Below are 18,508 nucleotides of genomic sequence, written 5' to 3'. Positions count from 1 at the left end.
ACATAGGTTCCATATAAAATTGACTTTTTTACAGGTTGACCTTCCTATTTCAAATAACAAAGCTCTATCTAGTGACTGCTAAGCAGGAAAGACTTTTCTGTTGATAATTTGGGGCACATGGAAACTATCCTTCCTTGAACTCCAATTTGGTAACTTCTCCAAGGCAGAAACCAATCATGTAAAAGACTTCTTTGGGTTTATTTTGTAGTAAGTAAAGAGATTATATTTTACATAATTGTCATAACTTTTATATACAATATATTATAATCACTATTGCAGTCTCAATTTTTCTGAGTCTCCCAGAAAGAAGTAATTTCTTTCTTCATTTTTCAAAATTATTTTTTACTGAGAGTTCATATCTTAGTCTTTTGGGGCAGCTAAAGACTGGCAGTTTTTAAACACCTGTAATCCCAACGGTGCTGCTCAGGAGAATGAGAGAGAAGGAACTTGAGTTCAAAGCCAGCCTCAGCAGAAGTGAGGTGCTAAGCAACTCAGTGAGACCCTGTCTCTAAATAAAATACAAAATAGGGCAGGGAATGTGGCTCAGAGGTTGAGTGTCCCTGAGTTCAATCCCCTGTACCCACTCCCAAAAATCCCCCTTATTATCTAAATGCTCCCTCCAGTCTTAAGTGTTCTTTTATACTTTCTCTTTATTCTTCCCTGTTGCCTTACAAGGGGGCATATCAGTCTGTCTTCTAGTTATCATTGTATAATTTCTATATTATGCAGTTTCACTAGTGAGTAACATGAGGCAACTTTATAAATCATTAACTGAATCTGCTTCAATTGAACAGTTTATTTGTAAATATAAGATTAAATGCACCAATGTAACATTAAGACAATATTACAAACAGGAAAAACAAAGCAGGAAGGTTTATGTACCATTTTGTGCTAAGGCTGTTACATGAAGAATTCTTTTGATTATTCTATCTATATCCATCCATCCATCTATCTATCTATCTATTGGTACAGGAAATTGAACCCAGAGGTGCTTTACCATTGAGCCACATTTTCAGTCCTTTTTATTTTGAGGCAGGGTCTTATTACGTTGCTTAAGACCTCGCCAAATTGCTGAGATTTGGCCTTGAACTTACCGTCCTCCTACCTCAGCCTCCCAAGTTGCTTGGATTACTGTTGCTTGCCACTGCATCCAGCTAGTTGTTTTCTTAATTTGTATTTATGAGAAGCATGGCTCCCTTTCCACAGTTTTCAAATTATGATTCATTTTGAAACATTTCAAAACACAAAAGATAAACATTTTACAAAAAACTGATAATAAATACATTCAACAAATTGCAATATAACAGGATATTTACTCACGCTTGGAATAGTTGAAGATTTTTTCCTCTCTGGACCCACAAGTGGGCTTGCAGTCATCTCGCTTTTTGATCCAACTGTGGTGCTGCCAAGTTTACGAGCCACATCTTTGTCCCACTCCTCTTTCTGTTCACTTTCTACACTGTTAGCCTGAGGCCTTTTAGTGTATGATACGGCAGGGGGAATAGATGGACCAGCTGTAATAAACACAAAACAAAACAAAACAGCATAATTAGATAAAAAGACAACTGCCATATTTTCTCACAAACAAGAACTCTACAATAAAAATATCTGTGGTTTATACTCTGTACAGAGATTAGACTATTCAATTAAAGAATTTGATCAGTTCCTGCAAAAGGGTTCCTGATTATCATTCGATAATGTAAATCTGTGAGAACTACATGATACAATCCATGGAGATGTGACTATATAATACTTAAAATACATGAGTGTGGGTAAGACCAGCTCATGTTTTCACTTATTTTACTTGTTCCCCCACCATGATCACTAAAACGCCGCTGCTTCTGATTTGCTGAGATGCTTCGCTGGACCTTCAGGTGAGCAGGGGACTGAAGAGTGCTGTTGTTTAGGTCACTACTGGGCCGGGACCTCTGACACAAGTTTCCACTGGATAGCGATTCACTGCCTTCGAACTACAAGAAGAAAGACCACCAGACTTTTAAAACAGGAAAATGTTTAGACAAACAAAATGCACTCTTGATTTTCTAAATGATTCAAAGCTATATAAGGGGTAATCAGAAAAGGAAGGTAGCTCAAGATATAGAATCTTGAGTTGGAGGGAAGTGGATATAATTTGCTCCCATGAGTACCTGTATCCTTAGTTTAGTCAAAATATCAAATAATATGGTAATTATATACTAGACACTGTCCTAGCTTTTTACTTACACCTGTCACTTAATCATTACAACAAACCTATAATGTATTACCCTAAACTTTCTAGATGGAAAAAGTGAAGTTAAGAGTCAAGGGATAAAATCTAAAACTTTAAACACATATGCACCTATATAAGTAAATACATGTACATATATACATATATATATGCATACACATATACAAAGACTGTATTAAAATATCTACATTTGTTTTACATTTTGAACAAAGATTAAATTACTTTTTTTTTGTTTTCTCCTCACTTACAAAACAAAATTTGATTTATTGGCTCTGAACAGGAAATTACTTCTACTTAGAACTAAGCTTTGGGGTTGATACACTACTTCTCTCTCTATAACACAGAGATCTGATGCCAACAAATTTTTGGCTGAATGTTTAAGACATGAGTTTTCCCCCAAAGCTCATGCATAAGTCAATGCAAGAAAGTTTAGAGGTGAAATGATTGGGTTATAAGAGTTGTAACCTAACCAGAGCATTAATCCCCTGATAGGCGTTAACTGGGTGGTAACTATAGGCAGGTAGGGTGTGGCTAGAGGAGATGGGGCATGTCTTTGGGATTTATATTTTGTCCTTGGTGAGAGAAGTCTCTTTCTGCTTCCTGGTGCAATGTCCTGAGATGTCTTCCTCTGACATGCCCTTCTGCCATGATGTTCTGCCTCACCTCCATCCCAGAGCAATGAAGCTAGCTTTATATGAACTAACACCTCTGAAACCGTGTGAGCACCAAATAAACATTTTCTCCTCCAAAATTGTTCTTGTCAGGTCTTTTGGTCACAGCAGTAAAAGAGCTGGCTAAAACACTGCATCACTGACATTCCAATGTGAAATTTAAATTCATTTGTAGATGAAACTAATAACAAATGGCGGATTAATGTTGGTGGTAATCATGACAAATATTAGCTAAAATGGAGCACACAGTAATCTGCCAGCAACTATTCTAAGTGTTAATTTTTTATATTCTCACAATGACCCCAAGAGGTAAGTACTATTCTTATTTTCACTTTGTAGATAAGGAAACTGAGGCATAGAAAATTAAATTGTCTACATGACAGAGTTGCTGTGTGGGTAGGGAAGGTAAACCTGGCTCTTTAAGTTCAGGCTTACTCTCACAGTAGCTTCATTAGTTTATATTCAATACAATTCATACTTCATTTTAACTCACAGGTGGGGTGGACTGTATACTTATAAAATTTATGCTTCCTTTGTATTTAAATTAATAAGAAAATCAAAAGATCTCAGGACTGAAATTTAAAAATCTAAGTAGAAACAGTTAAAAGACTTCAGAAAAAAAAATCTTTTGTGCTATTTCCACTTAAAATTCTCTTGACCTGGCTTCTTAGACACCACTTCCTAGCTATCAGTATCCCCACTGAAGATTCTTCTCCTCCAGTATAGCACCTTCTTGGGGCGTTCATTGAGAGAATTAGATGAATTAATACTTGTTAAATCCTTTAGAACAGTTCCTGACACACTAGTGCATGCAACATGTGTTCCTCAGATGATGACTCCAAAATCTGTTAATTCTACTTGAATCTTTTCCTGCAGATCCAGATCTTTACATATGAATATCTATTATACTGTTCCAAGAGAAATCTCCAATTCAACCATCCCAGACTTCCCATCTTTCCCCTAGAATCCAGAGCTTTCCTATCTTGGCAAATGCACCTTATACAACCAGTCATCCATACTGAGGAAATAAGAAATATGAGGGACTCTTATTCTTTATTCCAACTGGTTGCCAAGTACTATTATTCTTACATCCTCCATCTCAGTAGAATACCTTGACAGACCTCACCTATCCTGTTGTAGGTGCCTATCCTCCTATAGCTCCCAGAGCATCCCCAACACCTACCACACTGTATCATATTGTTGAGTACTTATCTCTGCATTGTGGGCTCTTTGAGAGGAGAAACTTTCTTGTTTTCATATTTATACTATTGAGCATAGTTCCTGGTACAGGGAAGATTCAATAAATATTAGCTGGAATGTGCTTCACTCATAGTTACTATTTAATTACAACTAATTTCTGCCTTTTCTTTCTTTTTTTTTTTTTGAGAGAATTTTTTAAAATATTTATTTATTTATTTTTTAAGTTTTTAGTGGACACAACATGTTTATTTTATTTTTATGTGGTGCTGAGGATGGAACCCAGCACCCCCCCGCATGCCAGGCGAGCGCGCTACCGCTTGAGCCACATCCCCAGCCCAATTTCTGCCTTTTCTATAAAATACCTTCCCCATAGATGTCTAATTTTTAACAAACTATTAATTCTCTTGGCCTCTGTTCCTACTCTTAATTTATGCCCTTTATAACTGTTTTCCAAAAGGATAATTTCCTTTTATGATTCACCATTTATTTACAGTTATTTCCTGAATCTGTCTCCTTATTATGGATCTCTTCTGGCCTTGGGGATGCATTAAAGCCACTTGATATGCTATGAGACAAAATATCATGAAACAACCTTTCCCTGGGTTTCCACTTACACAAATCATTTCATTCATACATTTAGTTTGAAATACTGCCACTTTCTTTTGTTTCAGTCACTGTCTCATCTGTACACCCAGAATTATCATAGTGGCTTTGATGGGGCTGTTACACTTGGATGCAGAAGCTGTGCACTGTACAACTCTGGGGGACATCATTCTAAGACCAGACAGTGAGTGGTGCTTCTTGAAGCCACACAGGGCAGTGGGCCTACTCTTGCATAAAATCCCTCTTGTTACCCAGAAATGAAATTAGTTCATAATTTAGCACTTTGATTTTTGAATTCTAATAAGAATATTAGAATTTTGTATTATTTTTATATCATAAAAATCATTTACAAACATAATATCTTACACTTAGCTGTTATTTAATTAAACAAATAATTCACATTAATTTAAAAAGAAGGAAGACTTACTTCAGGTGGTTTTCTACCTAGAAGAATATAAGTAGCCATAACTTCATCGTATTTCTGACTTATTAAGGCATCATTTATTTCATCTCGTGCAAAACCCATGGTGACCATAATGTCTAGGAAAAGAAAGTGTAAATTTTCTGAATATGGGTTCATTTTATTAAAAAACAGCAAAAATTGGCAAGTTTTCCAAGAGACTAGATATGAAAATTAAGTCTTAAAAAATTTAAAGTACAGTTTTAATTTTACAAATTTTTGGATTATTAACCTACAGATACTGTGTTCATAGGCACACATTCATAATTTTTCTTGCAGAATTACCTACATTGTACATTATATACTCATGAGCCAACTCAGTTTCTCATTGCCTACTACATTCCTGAGCTGACTTCCTTTGTCTAGTCAGACTATTAGTCTGTGTCACTCCATACAAAATCCCTCTTCTTTGGCTCTTTCTATCTGTCTCTCTCAATGCATCCCCAGCTACTCATGGAATGATCTCTCTCATCTCTTAACAATTTCTGCTTTGGAGAACAAATTCTTCTGTGGAGGGCTTGAATTCCATGATGGTTCTGATTAGGATCTTAGTGCTCTCCCCTGCCACTTTGCCTTTCAGTCAGATAAAAGCCTAGTTGAGACGACTCCTGTGAGTTTCTGATGGCTTTGGATAGGGATAGAGAAACAAAGGAAGCGATTTTGGAAGCAGAGTGATGGTTGAGTGTGGGCAGATAGCAGGACCAGGGCAGAGGGCCAGTGGACTCTGCTAAGAAAGTGGAAAACAAAAGGTGAGCTGAAGAGTTCATTCCCTTTATTTGAGTGCTTTTAGAGTTTTGGTAAAAGTACATGCTGTGTTTGCTGATACTTATCAGTCTGAACAGTGCTGATAGTTGCATCAGACAGCCCTCCTGTGAGAGACTGACAAAGGAAAAAAGTAGGTTTATCTACATGATTTTAACTTTTATGTTAAAGTTGACAACAATTAACTCAGACCATAATATATATGAGAACAAACTAAGGAGCTTGCAATTTTTTATGTATAGTGTTTATCATTAAGATGATAAATATTTTTCTAATAAAAGTTGCTTCCTAGTTTTAAACTCTATTTTATAGACTAAAGACTCTTATTATGGCTTACTATATCACATCTTACAATATTTAAATACTTACCTATTCTTTTCGTATCATTGAAGTCTGGTTCAGGCTCAGTGTATGGCTTTAATTCTTCTTCTTCATGACCAACATTCATCCATCGATCTTTCATTATTTGCTAGGAAATAAACTCTATGTTAAGTTTGGTCACTTGAAACATTCAATGAGTTATTTTAGCAAATGTGAAATTTACTGGTTTACTCAACAAGAATCATGTAACATTTTCAAATAAAGTTATTGCGTATAGTTTGATTACCAGTTCAATAAGAGGTATGGAACTTTGGAACCCACATACAGTATCTTAAGACAACTGTGACTGTCATCCCACATACTTACCAAATGTAATGATTCAAAATAACTTTTCTTCCATATTCATTTAAAAAGAATATTTTCAAATTTGAAGGAGAACCTCCCAACTTTAATCTTTTCTTCATATTTATAATTTAAAGATTACTGAAAAGATTTTAATTTTTGTCTGGTCTTCTACCAAATATATACCTGTGTTTAAAAATCAGCACTTATTAAGATATTAAGAAAGGAGAGGGTTAGTTAGTAAAGATAACTCCAAGAGAATATGGAAAGAATTTGAATCTAGAGTTATAAATTAGGTGAAAATCAGGGTGAAGACAGGTATTGATGCAAACTACCACAGGTAGATTTAAGCTGAGGCTGTAGAACAACCATCAGTCCTGGCTGTTAAGACAACCTAATGGGGGCAACCTGTGGAATGGGAACAAACATTTGCAAACCATTTGTTGGTTAAGTGGTTAATATCCAAAAGAACTCCTACAACTCAATAAGGTAAAAATAAATAATTTAAGAAAGATCAAAGAAATTGCATAGACATTTCTCCAAAGAAGACATACAAATGGCCAACAATAAGAAAATGCTTACATGAAATACTAATAATCAGGGAAAATCAAAACCACAATGAAATATCTGAAATCCTTTAGGCTGCCCACTATAAAAAAAACCTCAGTATATTAATTGTTGGCAAATATCTGAGGAAACTGGAACCCTTGAACAATGCTGATGGGATTATAAAATGGGACTACATCTATGTAAAATAGTATTAAGTTTCCTCAGGACATGAATAGAACTACCACATGATCCAGTAATCCCATTTCTTGGATATTTATCCAAAAGAACTAAAACAGAGTATCCAAGAAATATTTTCACATCTGTGTTCACTGTAGCATTATTCACAAAACCAAGATGTGGTAGCAACCTAAATGACCACTGACAGACGAATGGATACAGAAAATGTGCTGTATATATGCAATGGAATATTATTCAGCCTTATAAAAGAAATTCTGTCACATCCTACAACTTGGATGAACCTTGGAAACATTAAGTAAAATGCTTGACAACCACAGAAAGATAAATACTGCATGATTCCACTTAGATGAGACATCTAGAAGAGTCAAACTCCCAGAAGCAGAAAGCAGAATGGTGGTTACTAGAGACTGAAGGAGAAGAACATGCTAGAGCTAGCTGTTCAATGGGTTTAGAGTTTTAGCCACAGGATGGAAAAGTTCTGGAGATCTTGTACAAGAGTGATAGTTAACCAAATTATAATTATAAAAAGAAATGGTTAAGAAGGCATGTTAAGCCAGGCATAGTGGTGCATGCCTGTAATCCCAGCTGCTTGGGAGGCTGAGGCAGGAGGATTGTGAGTTCAAAGAGAGCCTCAGCAAAAAAGTGAGGCACTAAGCAATTCAGTCAGACTCCGTCTCTAAATAAAATACTAAATAGGGCTGGGGATGTGGCTCAGAGGCCGAATGCCCCTGAGTTCAATCCCTGGTACCAAAAAAGGAAAAAAGGCATGTTTATGCTATTTTTTTAAAAAATGTTGTCCTTTTATTCATTTTTAAAATTTATTTCGTGGTGATGGGACTGAATCCAGGGCCTTCCACCCACTAAGCAAGTGCTGTACCACTAACCTACATCCCTAGGACTACCCCCCAAAAGAAAAACCTAGTAGATAAATTACCACATTCACAGCCAAGCAATAGGAAACTGGGAGCTAGAGATCCATGATAAAATCATTATGCAGAGGATGGAAAACCTCACCTTCAGCATTTAAAGACAAATAAATCTGAATAATTCTGTATTAATTTTTAAAATGGTTAACTTTTTATTATTACAGAATTCTATGCTTTCATTGTAGGTGTTGTATATTAGTTGTTTTTTTTTCAAGCCCTGTAAAATATATTCTCCAACTCTATACTTTATTTGCCAAGAGTCTACTAATTAGAAAAATAACTTTCTCTTTTTATGGCTGACTCCTTGAGTGCCTAGATATTTCCCCTTGTTTATATTAATATTTACCCAAAGTCAAGTACCAGAAGACAAAAACAAGCAGATTTTTTTACAACCACTCTGACCAATGGTTATAAAAAAAATGGTTATAAAAATAATTTAAGTATATCATCCAATAAATTAAATAAAAGCAAACCTACTACAAATTTTAAAATAATAGTGATATTATGTAAGGTTTTTTTTAAAATTTTATTTTAGTTCTAAGGAGTAAACCCAGGGGCGCTTAACCACTGAGCCATATCCCCAGCCCTTTTTATTATTTTTTGTTTTAAGACAGGGCTTCACTAAGCTCCTGAGGCTAGCTTTGAACTTGTGATCCTCCTGCCTCAGCCTCCTGAGTTGCTGGGATGGCAGGAGTGCACCAGCACACCTGGCCCATGTAAGCTTTTAGTGATTATTCATCAGTAAAATTGTTAGGGAGGTTGCATTCCAAAAGAAAAAATAAGGACAAAGCAGAGCTGCAAATTTCTTCCACATAATTCCTTCCTTTCTGTTCCTCATTCCTTCCCTCTCTAACAGTATATGTGACAGAAGCCTAGGCTAGAGTCATTAGCAGCATTTATAGAAATAAAATATTATAGTCTGCAGAATTTCCTAAATTAGAAGGTGAAGACATGTCTTTCCTTTATCTATGGTTTTGCTTTCCATGGCCTTATACTATCTTTTTTGGCACAAATGTTTGTTGTTTTTGAAGAAGGTAGTTCAAATAAAATGAGGATGCTAAAGAGCCATGGGTAAGATAGAATGCAGAGATTCTAGCAGCTAGATGACACTTTAGGAAGCTGTGAAAATGTTCGGGAGGGAGACAACAGAGGGCTCATCTGGATGTATGGAGATGGAAGAAAGAAAACAGATTCATCTCGAGACCTTAATGACAAAATTTGTTTGGGTATTAATGAAAAGGGCCAATCCAAGAGAGCTCTGAAGAGTTTAACTCAAGGGCCTGCAAATTAGGGTTTCTATGAATTAAATAAGATCTATATAGGAGACAGCAGATCTGACAGTTGGAATACAGGCAACTTAAAGCAAAATGAAGATAATTCAAATGTTCTGATGTCTTTATCTGTTTACTTGATACTCATCATACTCATATGTCCATGTTAGGAAAAAAATACACATACCTGGACCAATGTTGAAAGTGTGTATGTGTGTGTGTATACTGGTAAGTGCTATTTCTCTTACTCAGGAAATAAGATTTATTCATGAAATCTAAAAATATTTTAATACACAATATTCATCTATTTAAAGTTGTGCTATTAACAGCAAGTTCTTACAAAAGACCAAAATGTGCTGGAGTTTTCTGAGAAGGAATCATAAAGATGTAGGAAGTGAACTCACTCAAGATATAAGTAGTATTTGAACTGGTAGAAAGTTAAGGCAGAAAGATGTGAACAGTAGTGAGGAAACTTCCCTCTGACTTGGAACAAAGATAATATGCAATGAAAGAGTAGAAGGTACAGTTAGTATCTTCTGATGATCAGCTGAAAGTTGATTTGAAAGGCCAATGAAGAAATGCTACATTTTATTAACAAAGAAGATAAACCACATTTTAGAAAACATACAAGAAAAAGAGTAATAGGCAGTGACACAGAAGAAGCAGTGACCGGACCACCCTCACATGAAAGAGATATGAGGCAACACTGAACCAGGAAAAGGAGAAACTCAGTGATTAGGAAAGACAACTGGGCAGCCATGACAGAATCAGCAAAGTTTAGGTCTCCTTCCTGTTACAGTCATACTTCAAAGCAGAATAAAAATAAACTGAGGATGGAAGGTAAAGACAAGAAGAAGATATGCCTAAAGAAGGGACTCTATTAATTATTAAGCGGAGGATCTTTTCTAAGAATAAGGCACAAAAAGAAATAAAATAGGGATATATGAAAGAAAAGAGAGACAAAGAAGTACCTGTCCTTAGTTGCATGAAACTCAGTCCTATACAAAATCCTTTTATGGCAAACACAAGAATTAATGTTAAAAGCTGAGGAAGAAATGTCTCCAGGATCTGGAGGTACTGTGTGACAGAGAAGCCATGAAACCCTAATCTGGGTGGATTTAGGCAAGGTAAAAAAGAACTAGGCCAACAAAGTGCACTAGACATAGGAACCAGTTGGATAAATTAATCCACTTCAGATTTCATTTCAGATACCTCATGAGAAATAAAGAGGACAAACACAATTGCAAACTTAACAAAAGAAAGCTTACTCTCCCATCACTGCCAATGAACAGATATGGCTACTTGCTGACTGTGTAAGAGTAAATACTAAGAAAATAATTGCTTCAGATGAATTATAAAGAATCAGAATAATTAACTATGGGAAATATACTCTCTATTCTTGGTGAACATTTAAAAATAGTACAATTTAGGGTGGTCAGTATAATTTTACTTAAATTATTAAAATCTTTGTATTTGTACTTAGATAGCTTTCTTTTTTCTAAAAAAAGAATAATTATTATTCTTTTTGCTTTACTGTCACTTGTACTGCATGGACATAAACAAGATTATTTTAGCAGCTCCTGAAGAAAGTGTTGAAAGTCAAAATATATACTTCTCGAGGGAAGGCCAAAGATGACACAAAGAAAGCATTAAGAGGAATGTTACTTGAGGATCACATTTTGTATTATTTGAAAAGTAGTAAAGTCTATTGTGGTTAAGAATTGTAAAAATGAGAGCTGGGGAGTGCTGGAGTTCCTTCCTAGGATGCCAAAGCATCCTAGCACTGCTGCTACAACAAAATCCACAGCACTGCTACTACAACAAAAACTAGAAAAATGAATAAACACAAACATAGAGAAGGGAAAGGAGAAAAGCTTTTTTGTTTCCTTCTAATAGATAAATCTAGACACATTAATATCCAGTAAACCAAAGATGGGGAGATCCCACTACACAATATAAAACACAAATCCTTTTAAAATCATGTGTGATACAGTTTCCTACCAATATTAGGGCAAATAGGAAGAGTTAACAGCATTTACACATGCCACCTAAAAAGCTCTACAACTGTTTAGGTCTAGAAACAACTATTGGTCAAACAAGTAGAATGTGAAACTAATTTCATTACTTTCATAGAGTATAAATATAGTATTTAACTTACAAATCCTTAAGAAACATTTTAATAATATGTGGTTATATCTGGTAAAGAAAAGAAAGAAATGCAAGCTAAATAAGAAGTTTAGTAAAACTAATAAACAAGATTCCCTAAATTAAATTTCAGTGTTAGCAAAGCACATAAGAAAGACTAGAAGTTACTCTAAAATCAATGATTCATGATAGTTGCGTGACACTGAAAAGAAACAAATGAAATTCCATTTTTTAAAATATGAGAATTAGCAAGGGCAATATTTCATCTTAAAAGCTACAAGGCTGGTACAAATCTATAAGGCAATTAACAGATTCTTAGATGAATAGTTAAGAGACATTAAAGAGGTTATATGTGAAAAAGCACAGTCAACCTGTTAATTAAAAATATAGAGCTTTATCACTAACAAAAGAAACACAAATTAAAGCAATTTATAAAGCAATTATAACAAATTACACAAAGGCATCATACTCTAGAACTCATTATATTCAACACTGGATCAAGCAGTGGAGAACAGGCATATTCAAAAGCCTTGAGTCACACACTTCTTTTCAGCAAAGATATATGAGAGCTATCAGATCACTTAGACCCTTGACCCAGTAATTCCACTCTGGAAACTTATATCTAAGTATATATCTCAACAGGAAAAATAAGTACACCATATTATTTTTAGCAAAAGTAATGGAAACAACTCAAATATGCAACAAGCAGGGAATGGTTAAATAAATTATGATAGGTAACCCAAGGAGAACCGAAGGACACAGCTAATTAAAAGGAAGGAGCTCATTCCTGCAATAAAGCAAAAAGAACATTCTCAAAATTTTAAAGCTAAAAAAAGAAAAAAAAAAGAATGACATGGAAACACTACTTCTGGATAAAAAGTTATGTATACACATCAAAGATAAGTGTTTTGAAAATAGATTTTTAAAAACAGGTTATAGGGGCTGGGGATGTGGCTCAAGCGGTAGCGCGCTCGCCTGGTGTGCCTGCGGCCCGGGTTCGATCCTCAGCACCACATACAAACAAAGATGTTGTGTCCGCCAAAAACTAAAATAAATAAATAAATATTTAAAAAAAAAAAAAAAAAAAAAAAACAAAAAAAACAGGTTATAGATTTTCACTATAAAGCTGATAATAAAGTTTGTATTAAAATAAAAACAGACTAATATAATGTTTTAAGTCATTGATATTCCCAAAGTTTGGTGACAGTTTCTCTGGGAAATCTCTTTGGGGAACTGTGAAGCAGACCAGCCTCTGTATAGTGAAACCTGCACTATTATGATAATATTTTCAATGTGAACACATGGTTCTGTAGTTGAAAAACTTAGTTTTGGTAAGTTGGAATGGAAGGTTCCAGGCTCTACTCAAATGTGTCAAACTTGAACTTTAGAAGATTGAATGTTTTAACAATAATAATTATAATTTGTCATTTAAATTGAATTCGAATAAATCTAATACTTTAAATCCTCAGCAATTTAATGTTATGGATAAAAGTCTAAAATATTTGGCTACTATAAAATTAATCATCTTTTTTTTTTAGAGAGAGAGAGAGAATTTTTTTTAATATTTATTTTTTAGTTTTTGGTGGACACAACATCTTTATTTTATTTGTATGTGGTGCTGAGGATCGAACCCAGCGCCCTGTGCATGCCAGGTGAGCACGTTACCACTTGAGCCACATCCCCAGCCCTAAAATTAATCATCTTTAAGACATAAGTACATCTTATAATTGTCCACAGAGATTTGTAAGATCTACTCTCCCCAAATAATTTTTCCATGTTCTTTTCATTCTGCTTATTGACTGAGCTACTGCTTGAACTTTGGATATTTTTGATAAGTGACACTCCAGGTAAAGTGGGTTCCTGTGATAAAAGAGGATCATGATGTAAGAATAGGAAGATCAATGTCCTCTAAATTTCTTGAATTTTAGAACCAATAGAGTGTTAACAATTCTAATTTTTACTTACTTCATGTTATTGTCTATGAATAATGGTTATAGGTAGGTTTAGAAAAAGCAGTGATATAAAAATGGGCCTTTTTACTGTATATGTTCTCCATTAAAATATCACTAATATATCCTTTTACCCATAAAGGAAAAAAAAAAACACTAAAATCTTAAGCTTAGAACTAATCAAATTTAAACAAATAATTCAGTAAAAAATAACTGGTAACTGATCCACTGACACAAAGCATATAGAATAATTTCCCAATGGAAGTGACCATCCCTTAACTTCCATCAAAACATATTGTATCTTTTTGTGAAAAATATTTGTGGAAATAGAATTACAAAGCCCAAACTAACCTGAGAGCTCTGTACACAGGGATGGCTCACTATAAGGCTGCCTCCTAACCAGCATGGAGTCCGTGCCAGAAAGCCCCATTGCTACACTAAAAAAGTACAGTTTAAATGAGGTTAATTCTCTGAATTTTCTACCCTTCCAATTAAGGCAAATAAAAGAAGACAAAAAGCACAAGTGAATAATAATGCATGCTGAATCTCTGCAATTATATTAAGTACAGGCCAAAATATCACTCTTAAAAACATATGGGCAAAATACTTAAGAAATAAGTTATTCTAATTGCAGGATCAGAAGGAAAAATGATTAGACATTTTGGTTATGCAAATCTCTGATGTTATTTGGCTGTAACATACTTAGTAACACGTATAATAAAACATATGAAATGTATGTACATAATAGCAGTGTGTCAAAAAATGAAAATGCCGGTGTTCTTTGGTACATCTTAACTTTTAAACTTTATATCTGGAGCACAAAACTTCACTCACTTCCAAGCTGCCTCTCTTTATTGGATTCAGCACTAATAATTTCTTCAGAAGATTTTCACAGTCTGTGGACATGTAGAAGGGGATTCGGTACTTCCCTCGCAAGACTCGCTCCCGCAGTTCCTTAAAAACATGAAAAAAAGCACTTACAACTAGCTTTTAAAATCATTGGTCAGGGGATAAAAACATAAACATCAAATTCAGCTGATACCTTTAAATTCTGGCCATCGAAAGGCAAGGAACCACTGACTAATGTATACAGAATGACGCCAAGACTCCAAACGTCCACCTCGGGCCCGTCATACTTCTTTCCTTGGAAAAGCTCAGGAGCGGCATAGGGTGGGCTTCCACAAAATGTGTCCAATTTGTTCCCGACTGTGAATTCATTACTAAAACCAAAGTCAGCAATTTTAATATTCATATCAGCATCAAGGAGAAGATTTTCAGCCTAAGAGGAAAATAATAAAAAGCACAATGTAAAAAGCATATATGAAATAAAAATCTACATACTTGTTTCAGATCCCAGACTTATTTCTTGCCTCTCATTTTTAAATATAATACCAAATTTAGAAGCCCAGTATGACATACCAATACAACATCTATGTAAGACTGAATTTCAACACCAGAAAAGGAAAGCTTTCATTTACACGCACATATGTAACAATTTAAGAAAGGTTATTTAAGACCCATTTTCTCCTTTATGGTTAAGAAACATCACAGAACTACACCTCAGTAGGATGTATTCTAAAGTAAAATCCTATTCTACCTGGGACTTCAACCAAGTTTACCCAGAAGAGCTCTACTTGAACAGGGTACCCTTGGTTGATGCAAGGTTCAAGGTCATATTACAAATCTGCTAGCCAAGGGTTCTGTGACTAGTTTATTCGTCCCTTTGTCCTTTCTTCTAAAATGCTTCCTCAATAAAGTAGTAGTTAAGAGAAACAAAACACAATCATACAGCCTCCCTAGGCTGGTTTCCTAAAATCTGATCACAGAATCATTCCAAGATAAAATTTTAAATGTGCCATTTGTAAATGCAAGCAATTCATTAAAGGACTTGCTTTTATACATATTTCATTTCAAACTCTGAGTTTCAATTGATGAACAGGCTAACAAAGTTAGAGGTTATCTTGTAGGTATGTTTTATCAGATTCCAAAACAGTAAAATTTGGCCAAAATGAAAATCAGAGACACTTCTGCTCTACCTCTGGAGGCTCCAACAGGCATCAGCACCAGGCACTCTACCTATCATATATCTGTTCCCTGCCTTACATTCCTTTTTCTTTTCCTTTCACATCCCTTCGTCTTTTCCTTATTTTATGGTATACTGGCTTGGGACATTGTTTTGGAAAATGGAAATATGCTTCACACTCAAAATAGGGAATTAAAAATGTGGTATCACTTTTGATATAAATATTACAAAACAAATACATTTGAGAGATTTATATGAGATCCTAACAATTATGGACTGTGTAGGAAAAAAAAATGAAGTTCTGATGTAAGGGTCTGGTCAGTGTATGTTTCTGAGGCTGTCTGTGAGGAAGCCGAATCTTCTTTAGTCTCCCTTGAACTGTCTGGATGGATATTAAAGTACCCATTCTGCCTCAGATGAGAGCTGCAAGGGGTTCCAAGCTCTCCTATTAGAAACAACTGGGAAAATTCTCTCCACTGGACTGGAGGGAAAACATCAATGGTGTTAAACAAGATTTTTTGGCAGAATTTTTTTTTTCCATGTAAGAAATGAGATGATAAGCTGAGAGTCAAACATAAAAGCGAGGGAACAATCTTTTCTTTCTTTGTGAAAGTGATTTCCCCTTGAACTATCTGAAGGAGGAAAGTGAGAAACAGAAACATTTGGAGCAGTAGAAAGTCTGTAAGCTCAGAGAAATGGAGCCAAAAAACAAGTTAACAATTTTAACAACCGTTTAAAAAAGTGTATTCAAATATATCCCAAACTGGTACTAGTAATTGATAAAGGCAATGGAAAAAGAAGTGAAAAATAAAAATAAACTCCTAGATAAAGAGATAAAGAACAATGCAAAATAGATTTGGAAGAATGAAGAAAAGAAGAAAAAAACTAAAATATTTTAGCTCAGAGATTCTACTTTCATTTTCTTTTGAAACCTAGTTGGCCACCATCATTTCTTGATTTTTTCATATATTTTAATGTTCATAAAAACATTTAGAAGCTTTCCTTATTTTGAGCTTTAATGCAGAGAATGGACACTGACTATATAGGTGAACATGGATTTGTACTTTGACCCTGCCTCTGTCTGAATGAGACCTCAGGCTTTTTTGTTGGGGACAGAGTTTTGCGTTTATCTATTTAAAACAAGCTAATCAAAGGTGAATAATATCATCTAGTCTTTGAGCTAAGTAACTTCATATCCATATTTTTCTTCATTTGCTTATGGATCCTTTCATAAAATTATCATGAGAATTATATAAAAACTACCTGCATAGCACTTAGAACTGGTTAGGTAATCAAAGAGTCAGCTCCAAATTTATTATTAAATATCTGCTAATCAAGATTTTTTTGTTATAAAATCAGATGCTTACCTTAAGATCACGGTGAACAATGTACTTTTGATGGCAATACTGTACGGCAGACACAATCTGAAATAAACATTTGAATAAGAGTCAAAATTATTTTATGGTAAAGACACTCTGATTTTTCTACAATCACCACCTCCAATTTAAATAAATTACTACCTCAGATTTCAAAGTGATAGTTAGTCATTTCACTATTCCTTTAGTTAAGAAAACTATGCAGATTTAAGTGATAAAACTTTTGCTCTTCAATGTCGAAAATGGGGGAATATAATATTGTCTTACTAATACATACTAAAATATTTTTTGTCAGAGCCCATGAAGGTTTTGTCTGATTACATGACTGAATGTGTATAATTTGTATTTTTGGCCAAAGGGTTTATTACAGTGTTGAAATAAGTACTTTAACATACATGAATTAGTATTATCTGGCTAGAGTTAAAAAACAAATCTCTGATGTTAGGAATAACATCAATGTGTTCTAGGCATGTTTCCTTAATTTGTTAAGACCTTTTTAATGAAGTATTTAGTAATATCTTATATTTATCTGTTTAAACATAAATAGAAAAAAATTTTGAGCCCTAAAAACACCCAGTTATCAAAATGAAAATGAAATTTAATCTTACACCTCTCACTAATTCAGAAAAGCAAAGAATTTTACACTTATAATTACGTTTGGTATGTCGCCATAATTTTTAACCATTACAATATCTCTTTGGTGACAAGGACTAAACAGGGAAGACAGTTTAAACAAGTTTAAAGGCTAAAATATAAAGTGAGAAGTAGATTATAAACAATTTTATGACAGTTCTTTACTACGCAAAATAAGGAAATGGGAAGACTCTGATAACAATCAATGAAAAGGCTATTTTGTATTGTATCTGATGTATAAGGCAACGACCATTTTAATGCACAGCAGAACATTCAATTCTGTGGATTCATTTAAATGTAAACACAGTTTGAATGCTGAACATTGGTTAGTTATTACAAATGGAGAAAGAAATGAGATTTTTTAAAGTCTAAAGGTGATGTGAAATATGATCAGACTAATAGGAATATGGGTGAAAAAAAGAACTTCAAAGTAGAGTGAAACTGATATTTTGGTATTAGAAAATAATTCTAATGTGTATTGAAATGGTTCAAAGACAGAGAAGACATGAATTCAAAACAAAATAATCAACATAAAATGAATAATATATAATTCACTTGAATTCATTTGATTCAACAGTTTATTGAGTACCTGCTATGTGCAAGAAAATGTGCTGGCTGCTAGGGGAACACAAAAATGAACACTACATGAACTCTGCTCTTAAGAAGCTTACAATCTGACTGAAAAGGAAAAACATGTGCATGAGTAACTGTAATACAAGATAACATCATAAAAGCAGTACAAAATAGTGAGAGAATAATAAAAGATACAGAATAATTTCAGTTGGAAATGCTTCCTGGAATAGGTACTATTTGATCTAAGCCATTCTTGAAGGACGGAAATATTTGAAAATG

General features: G+C 34.3%; 1 protein-coding gene across 4 annotated transcripts in view; it reads right to left on the bottom strand.

The window, feature by feature from the left end:
* Mark1 (microtubule affinity regulating kinase 1) overlaps positions 1-18,508 on the bottom strand; it is a 127,935-nt gene that overhangs the window by 15,248 nt on the left and 94,179 nt on the right. For 3 of the 4 annotated variants that reach the window (XM_046438439.2, XM_046438438.2, XM_046438440.2), the window contains 7 exons: positions 17,015-17,071; positions 14,667-14,903; positions 14,459-14,578; positions 6,293-6,392; positions 5,129-5,241; positions 1,817-1,970; positions 1,321-1,514 (listed from right to left, as the gene is read on the bottom strand). In XM_046438439.2, the coding sequence (XP_046294395.1) occupies positions 1,321-1,514; positions 1,817-1,970; positions 5,129-5,241; positions 6,293-6,392; positions 14,459-14,578; positions 14,667-14,903; positions 17,015-17,071 (975 nt within the window). Of the gene's footprint in view, positions 1-1,320; positions 1,515-1,816; positions 1,971-5,128; positions 5,242-6,292; positions 6,393-14,458; positions 14,579-14,666; positions 14,904-17,014; positions 17,072-18,508 lie in introns of those variants that run through there. The other variant, XM_046438441.2, reaches the window with a different exon arrangement.

The sequence above is a fragment of the Marmota monax genome, unplaced genomic scaffold (genome assembly GCF_021218885.2).
Source record: "Marmota monax isolate L192 unplaced genomic scaffold, Marmota_monax_Labrador192_F-V1.1 WCK01_AAM20220418_F8-fsc00118, whole genome shotgun sequence".
In the NCBI taxonomy this organism is placed as follows: domain Eukaryota; kingdom Metazoa; phylum Chordata; class Mammalia; order Rodentia; family Sciuridae; genus Marmota; species Marmota monax.
This window is presented reverse-complemented; position numbering and strand designations above follow the sequence as displayed.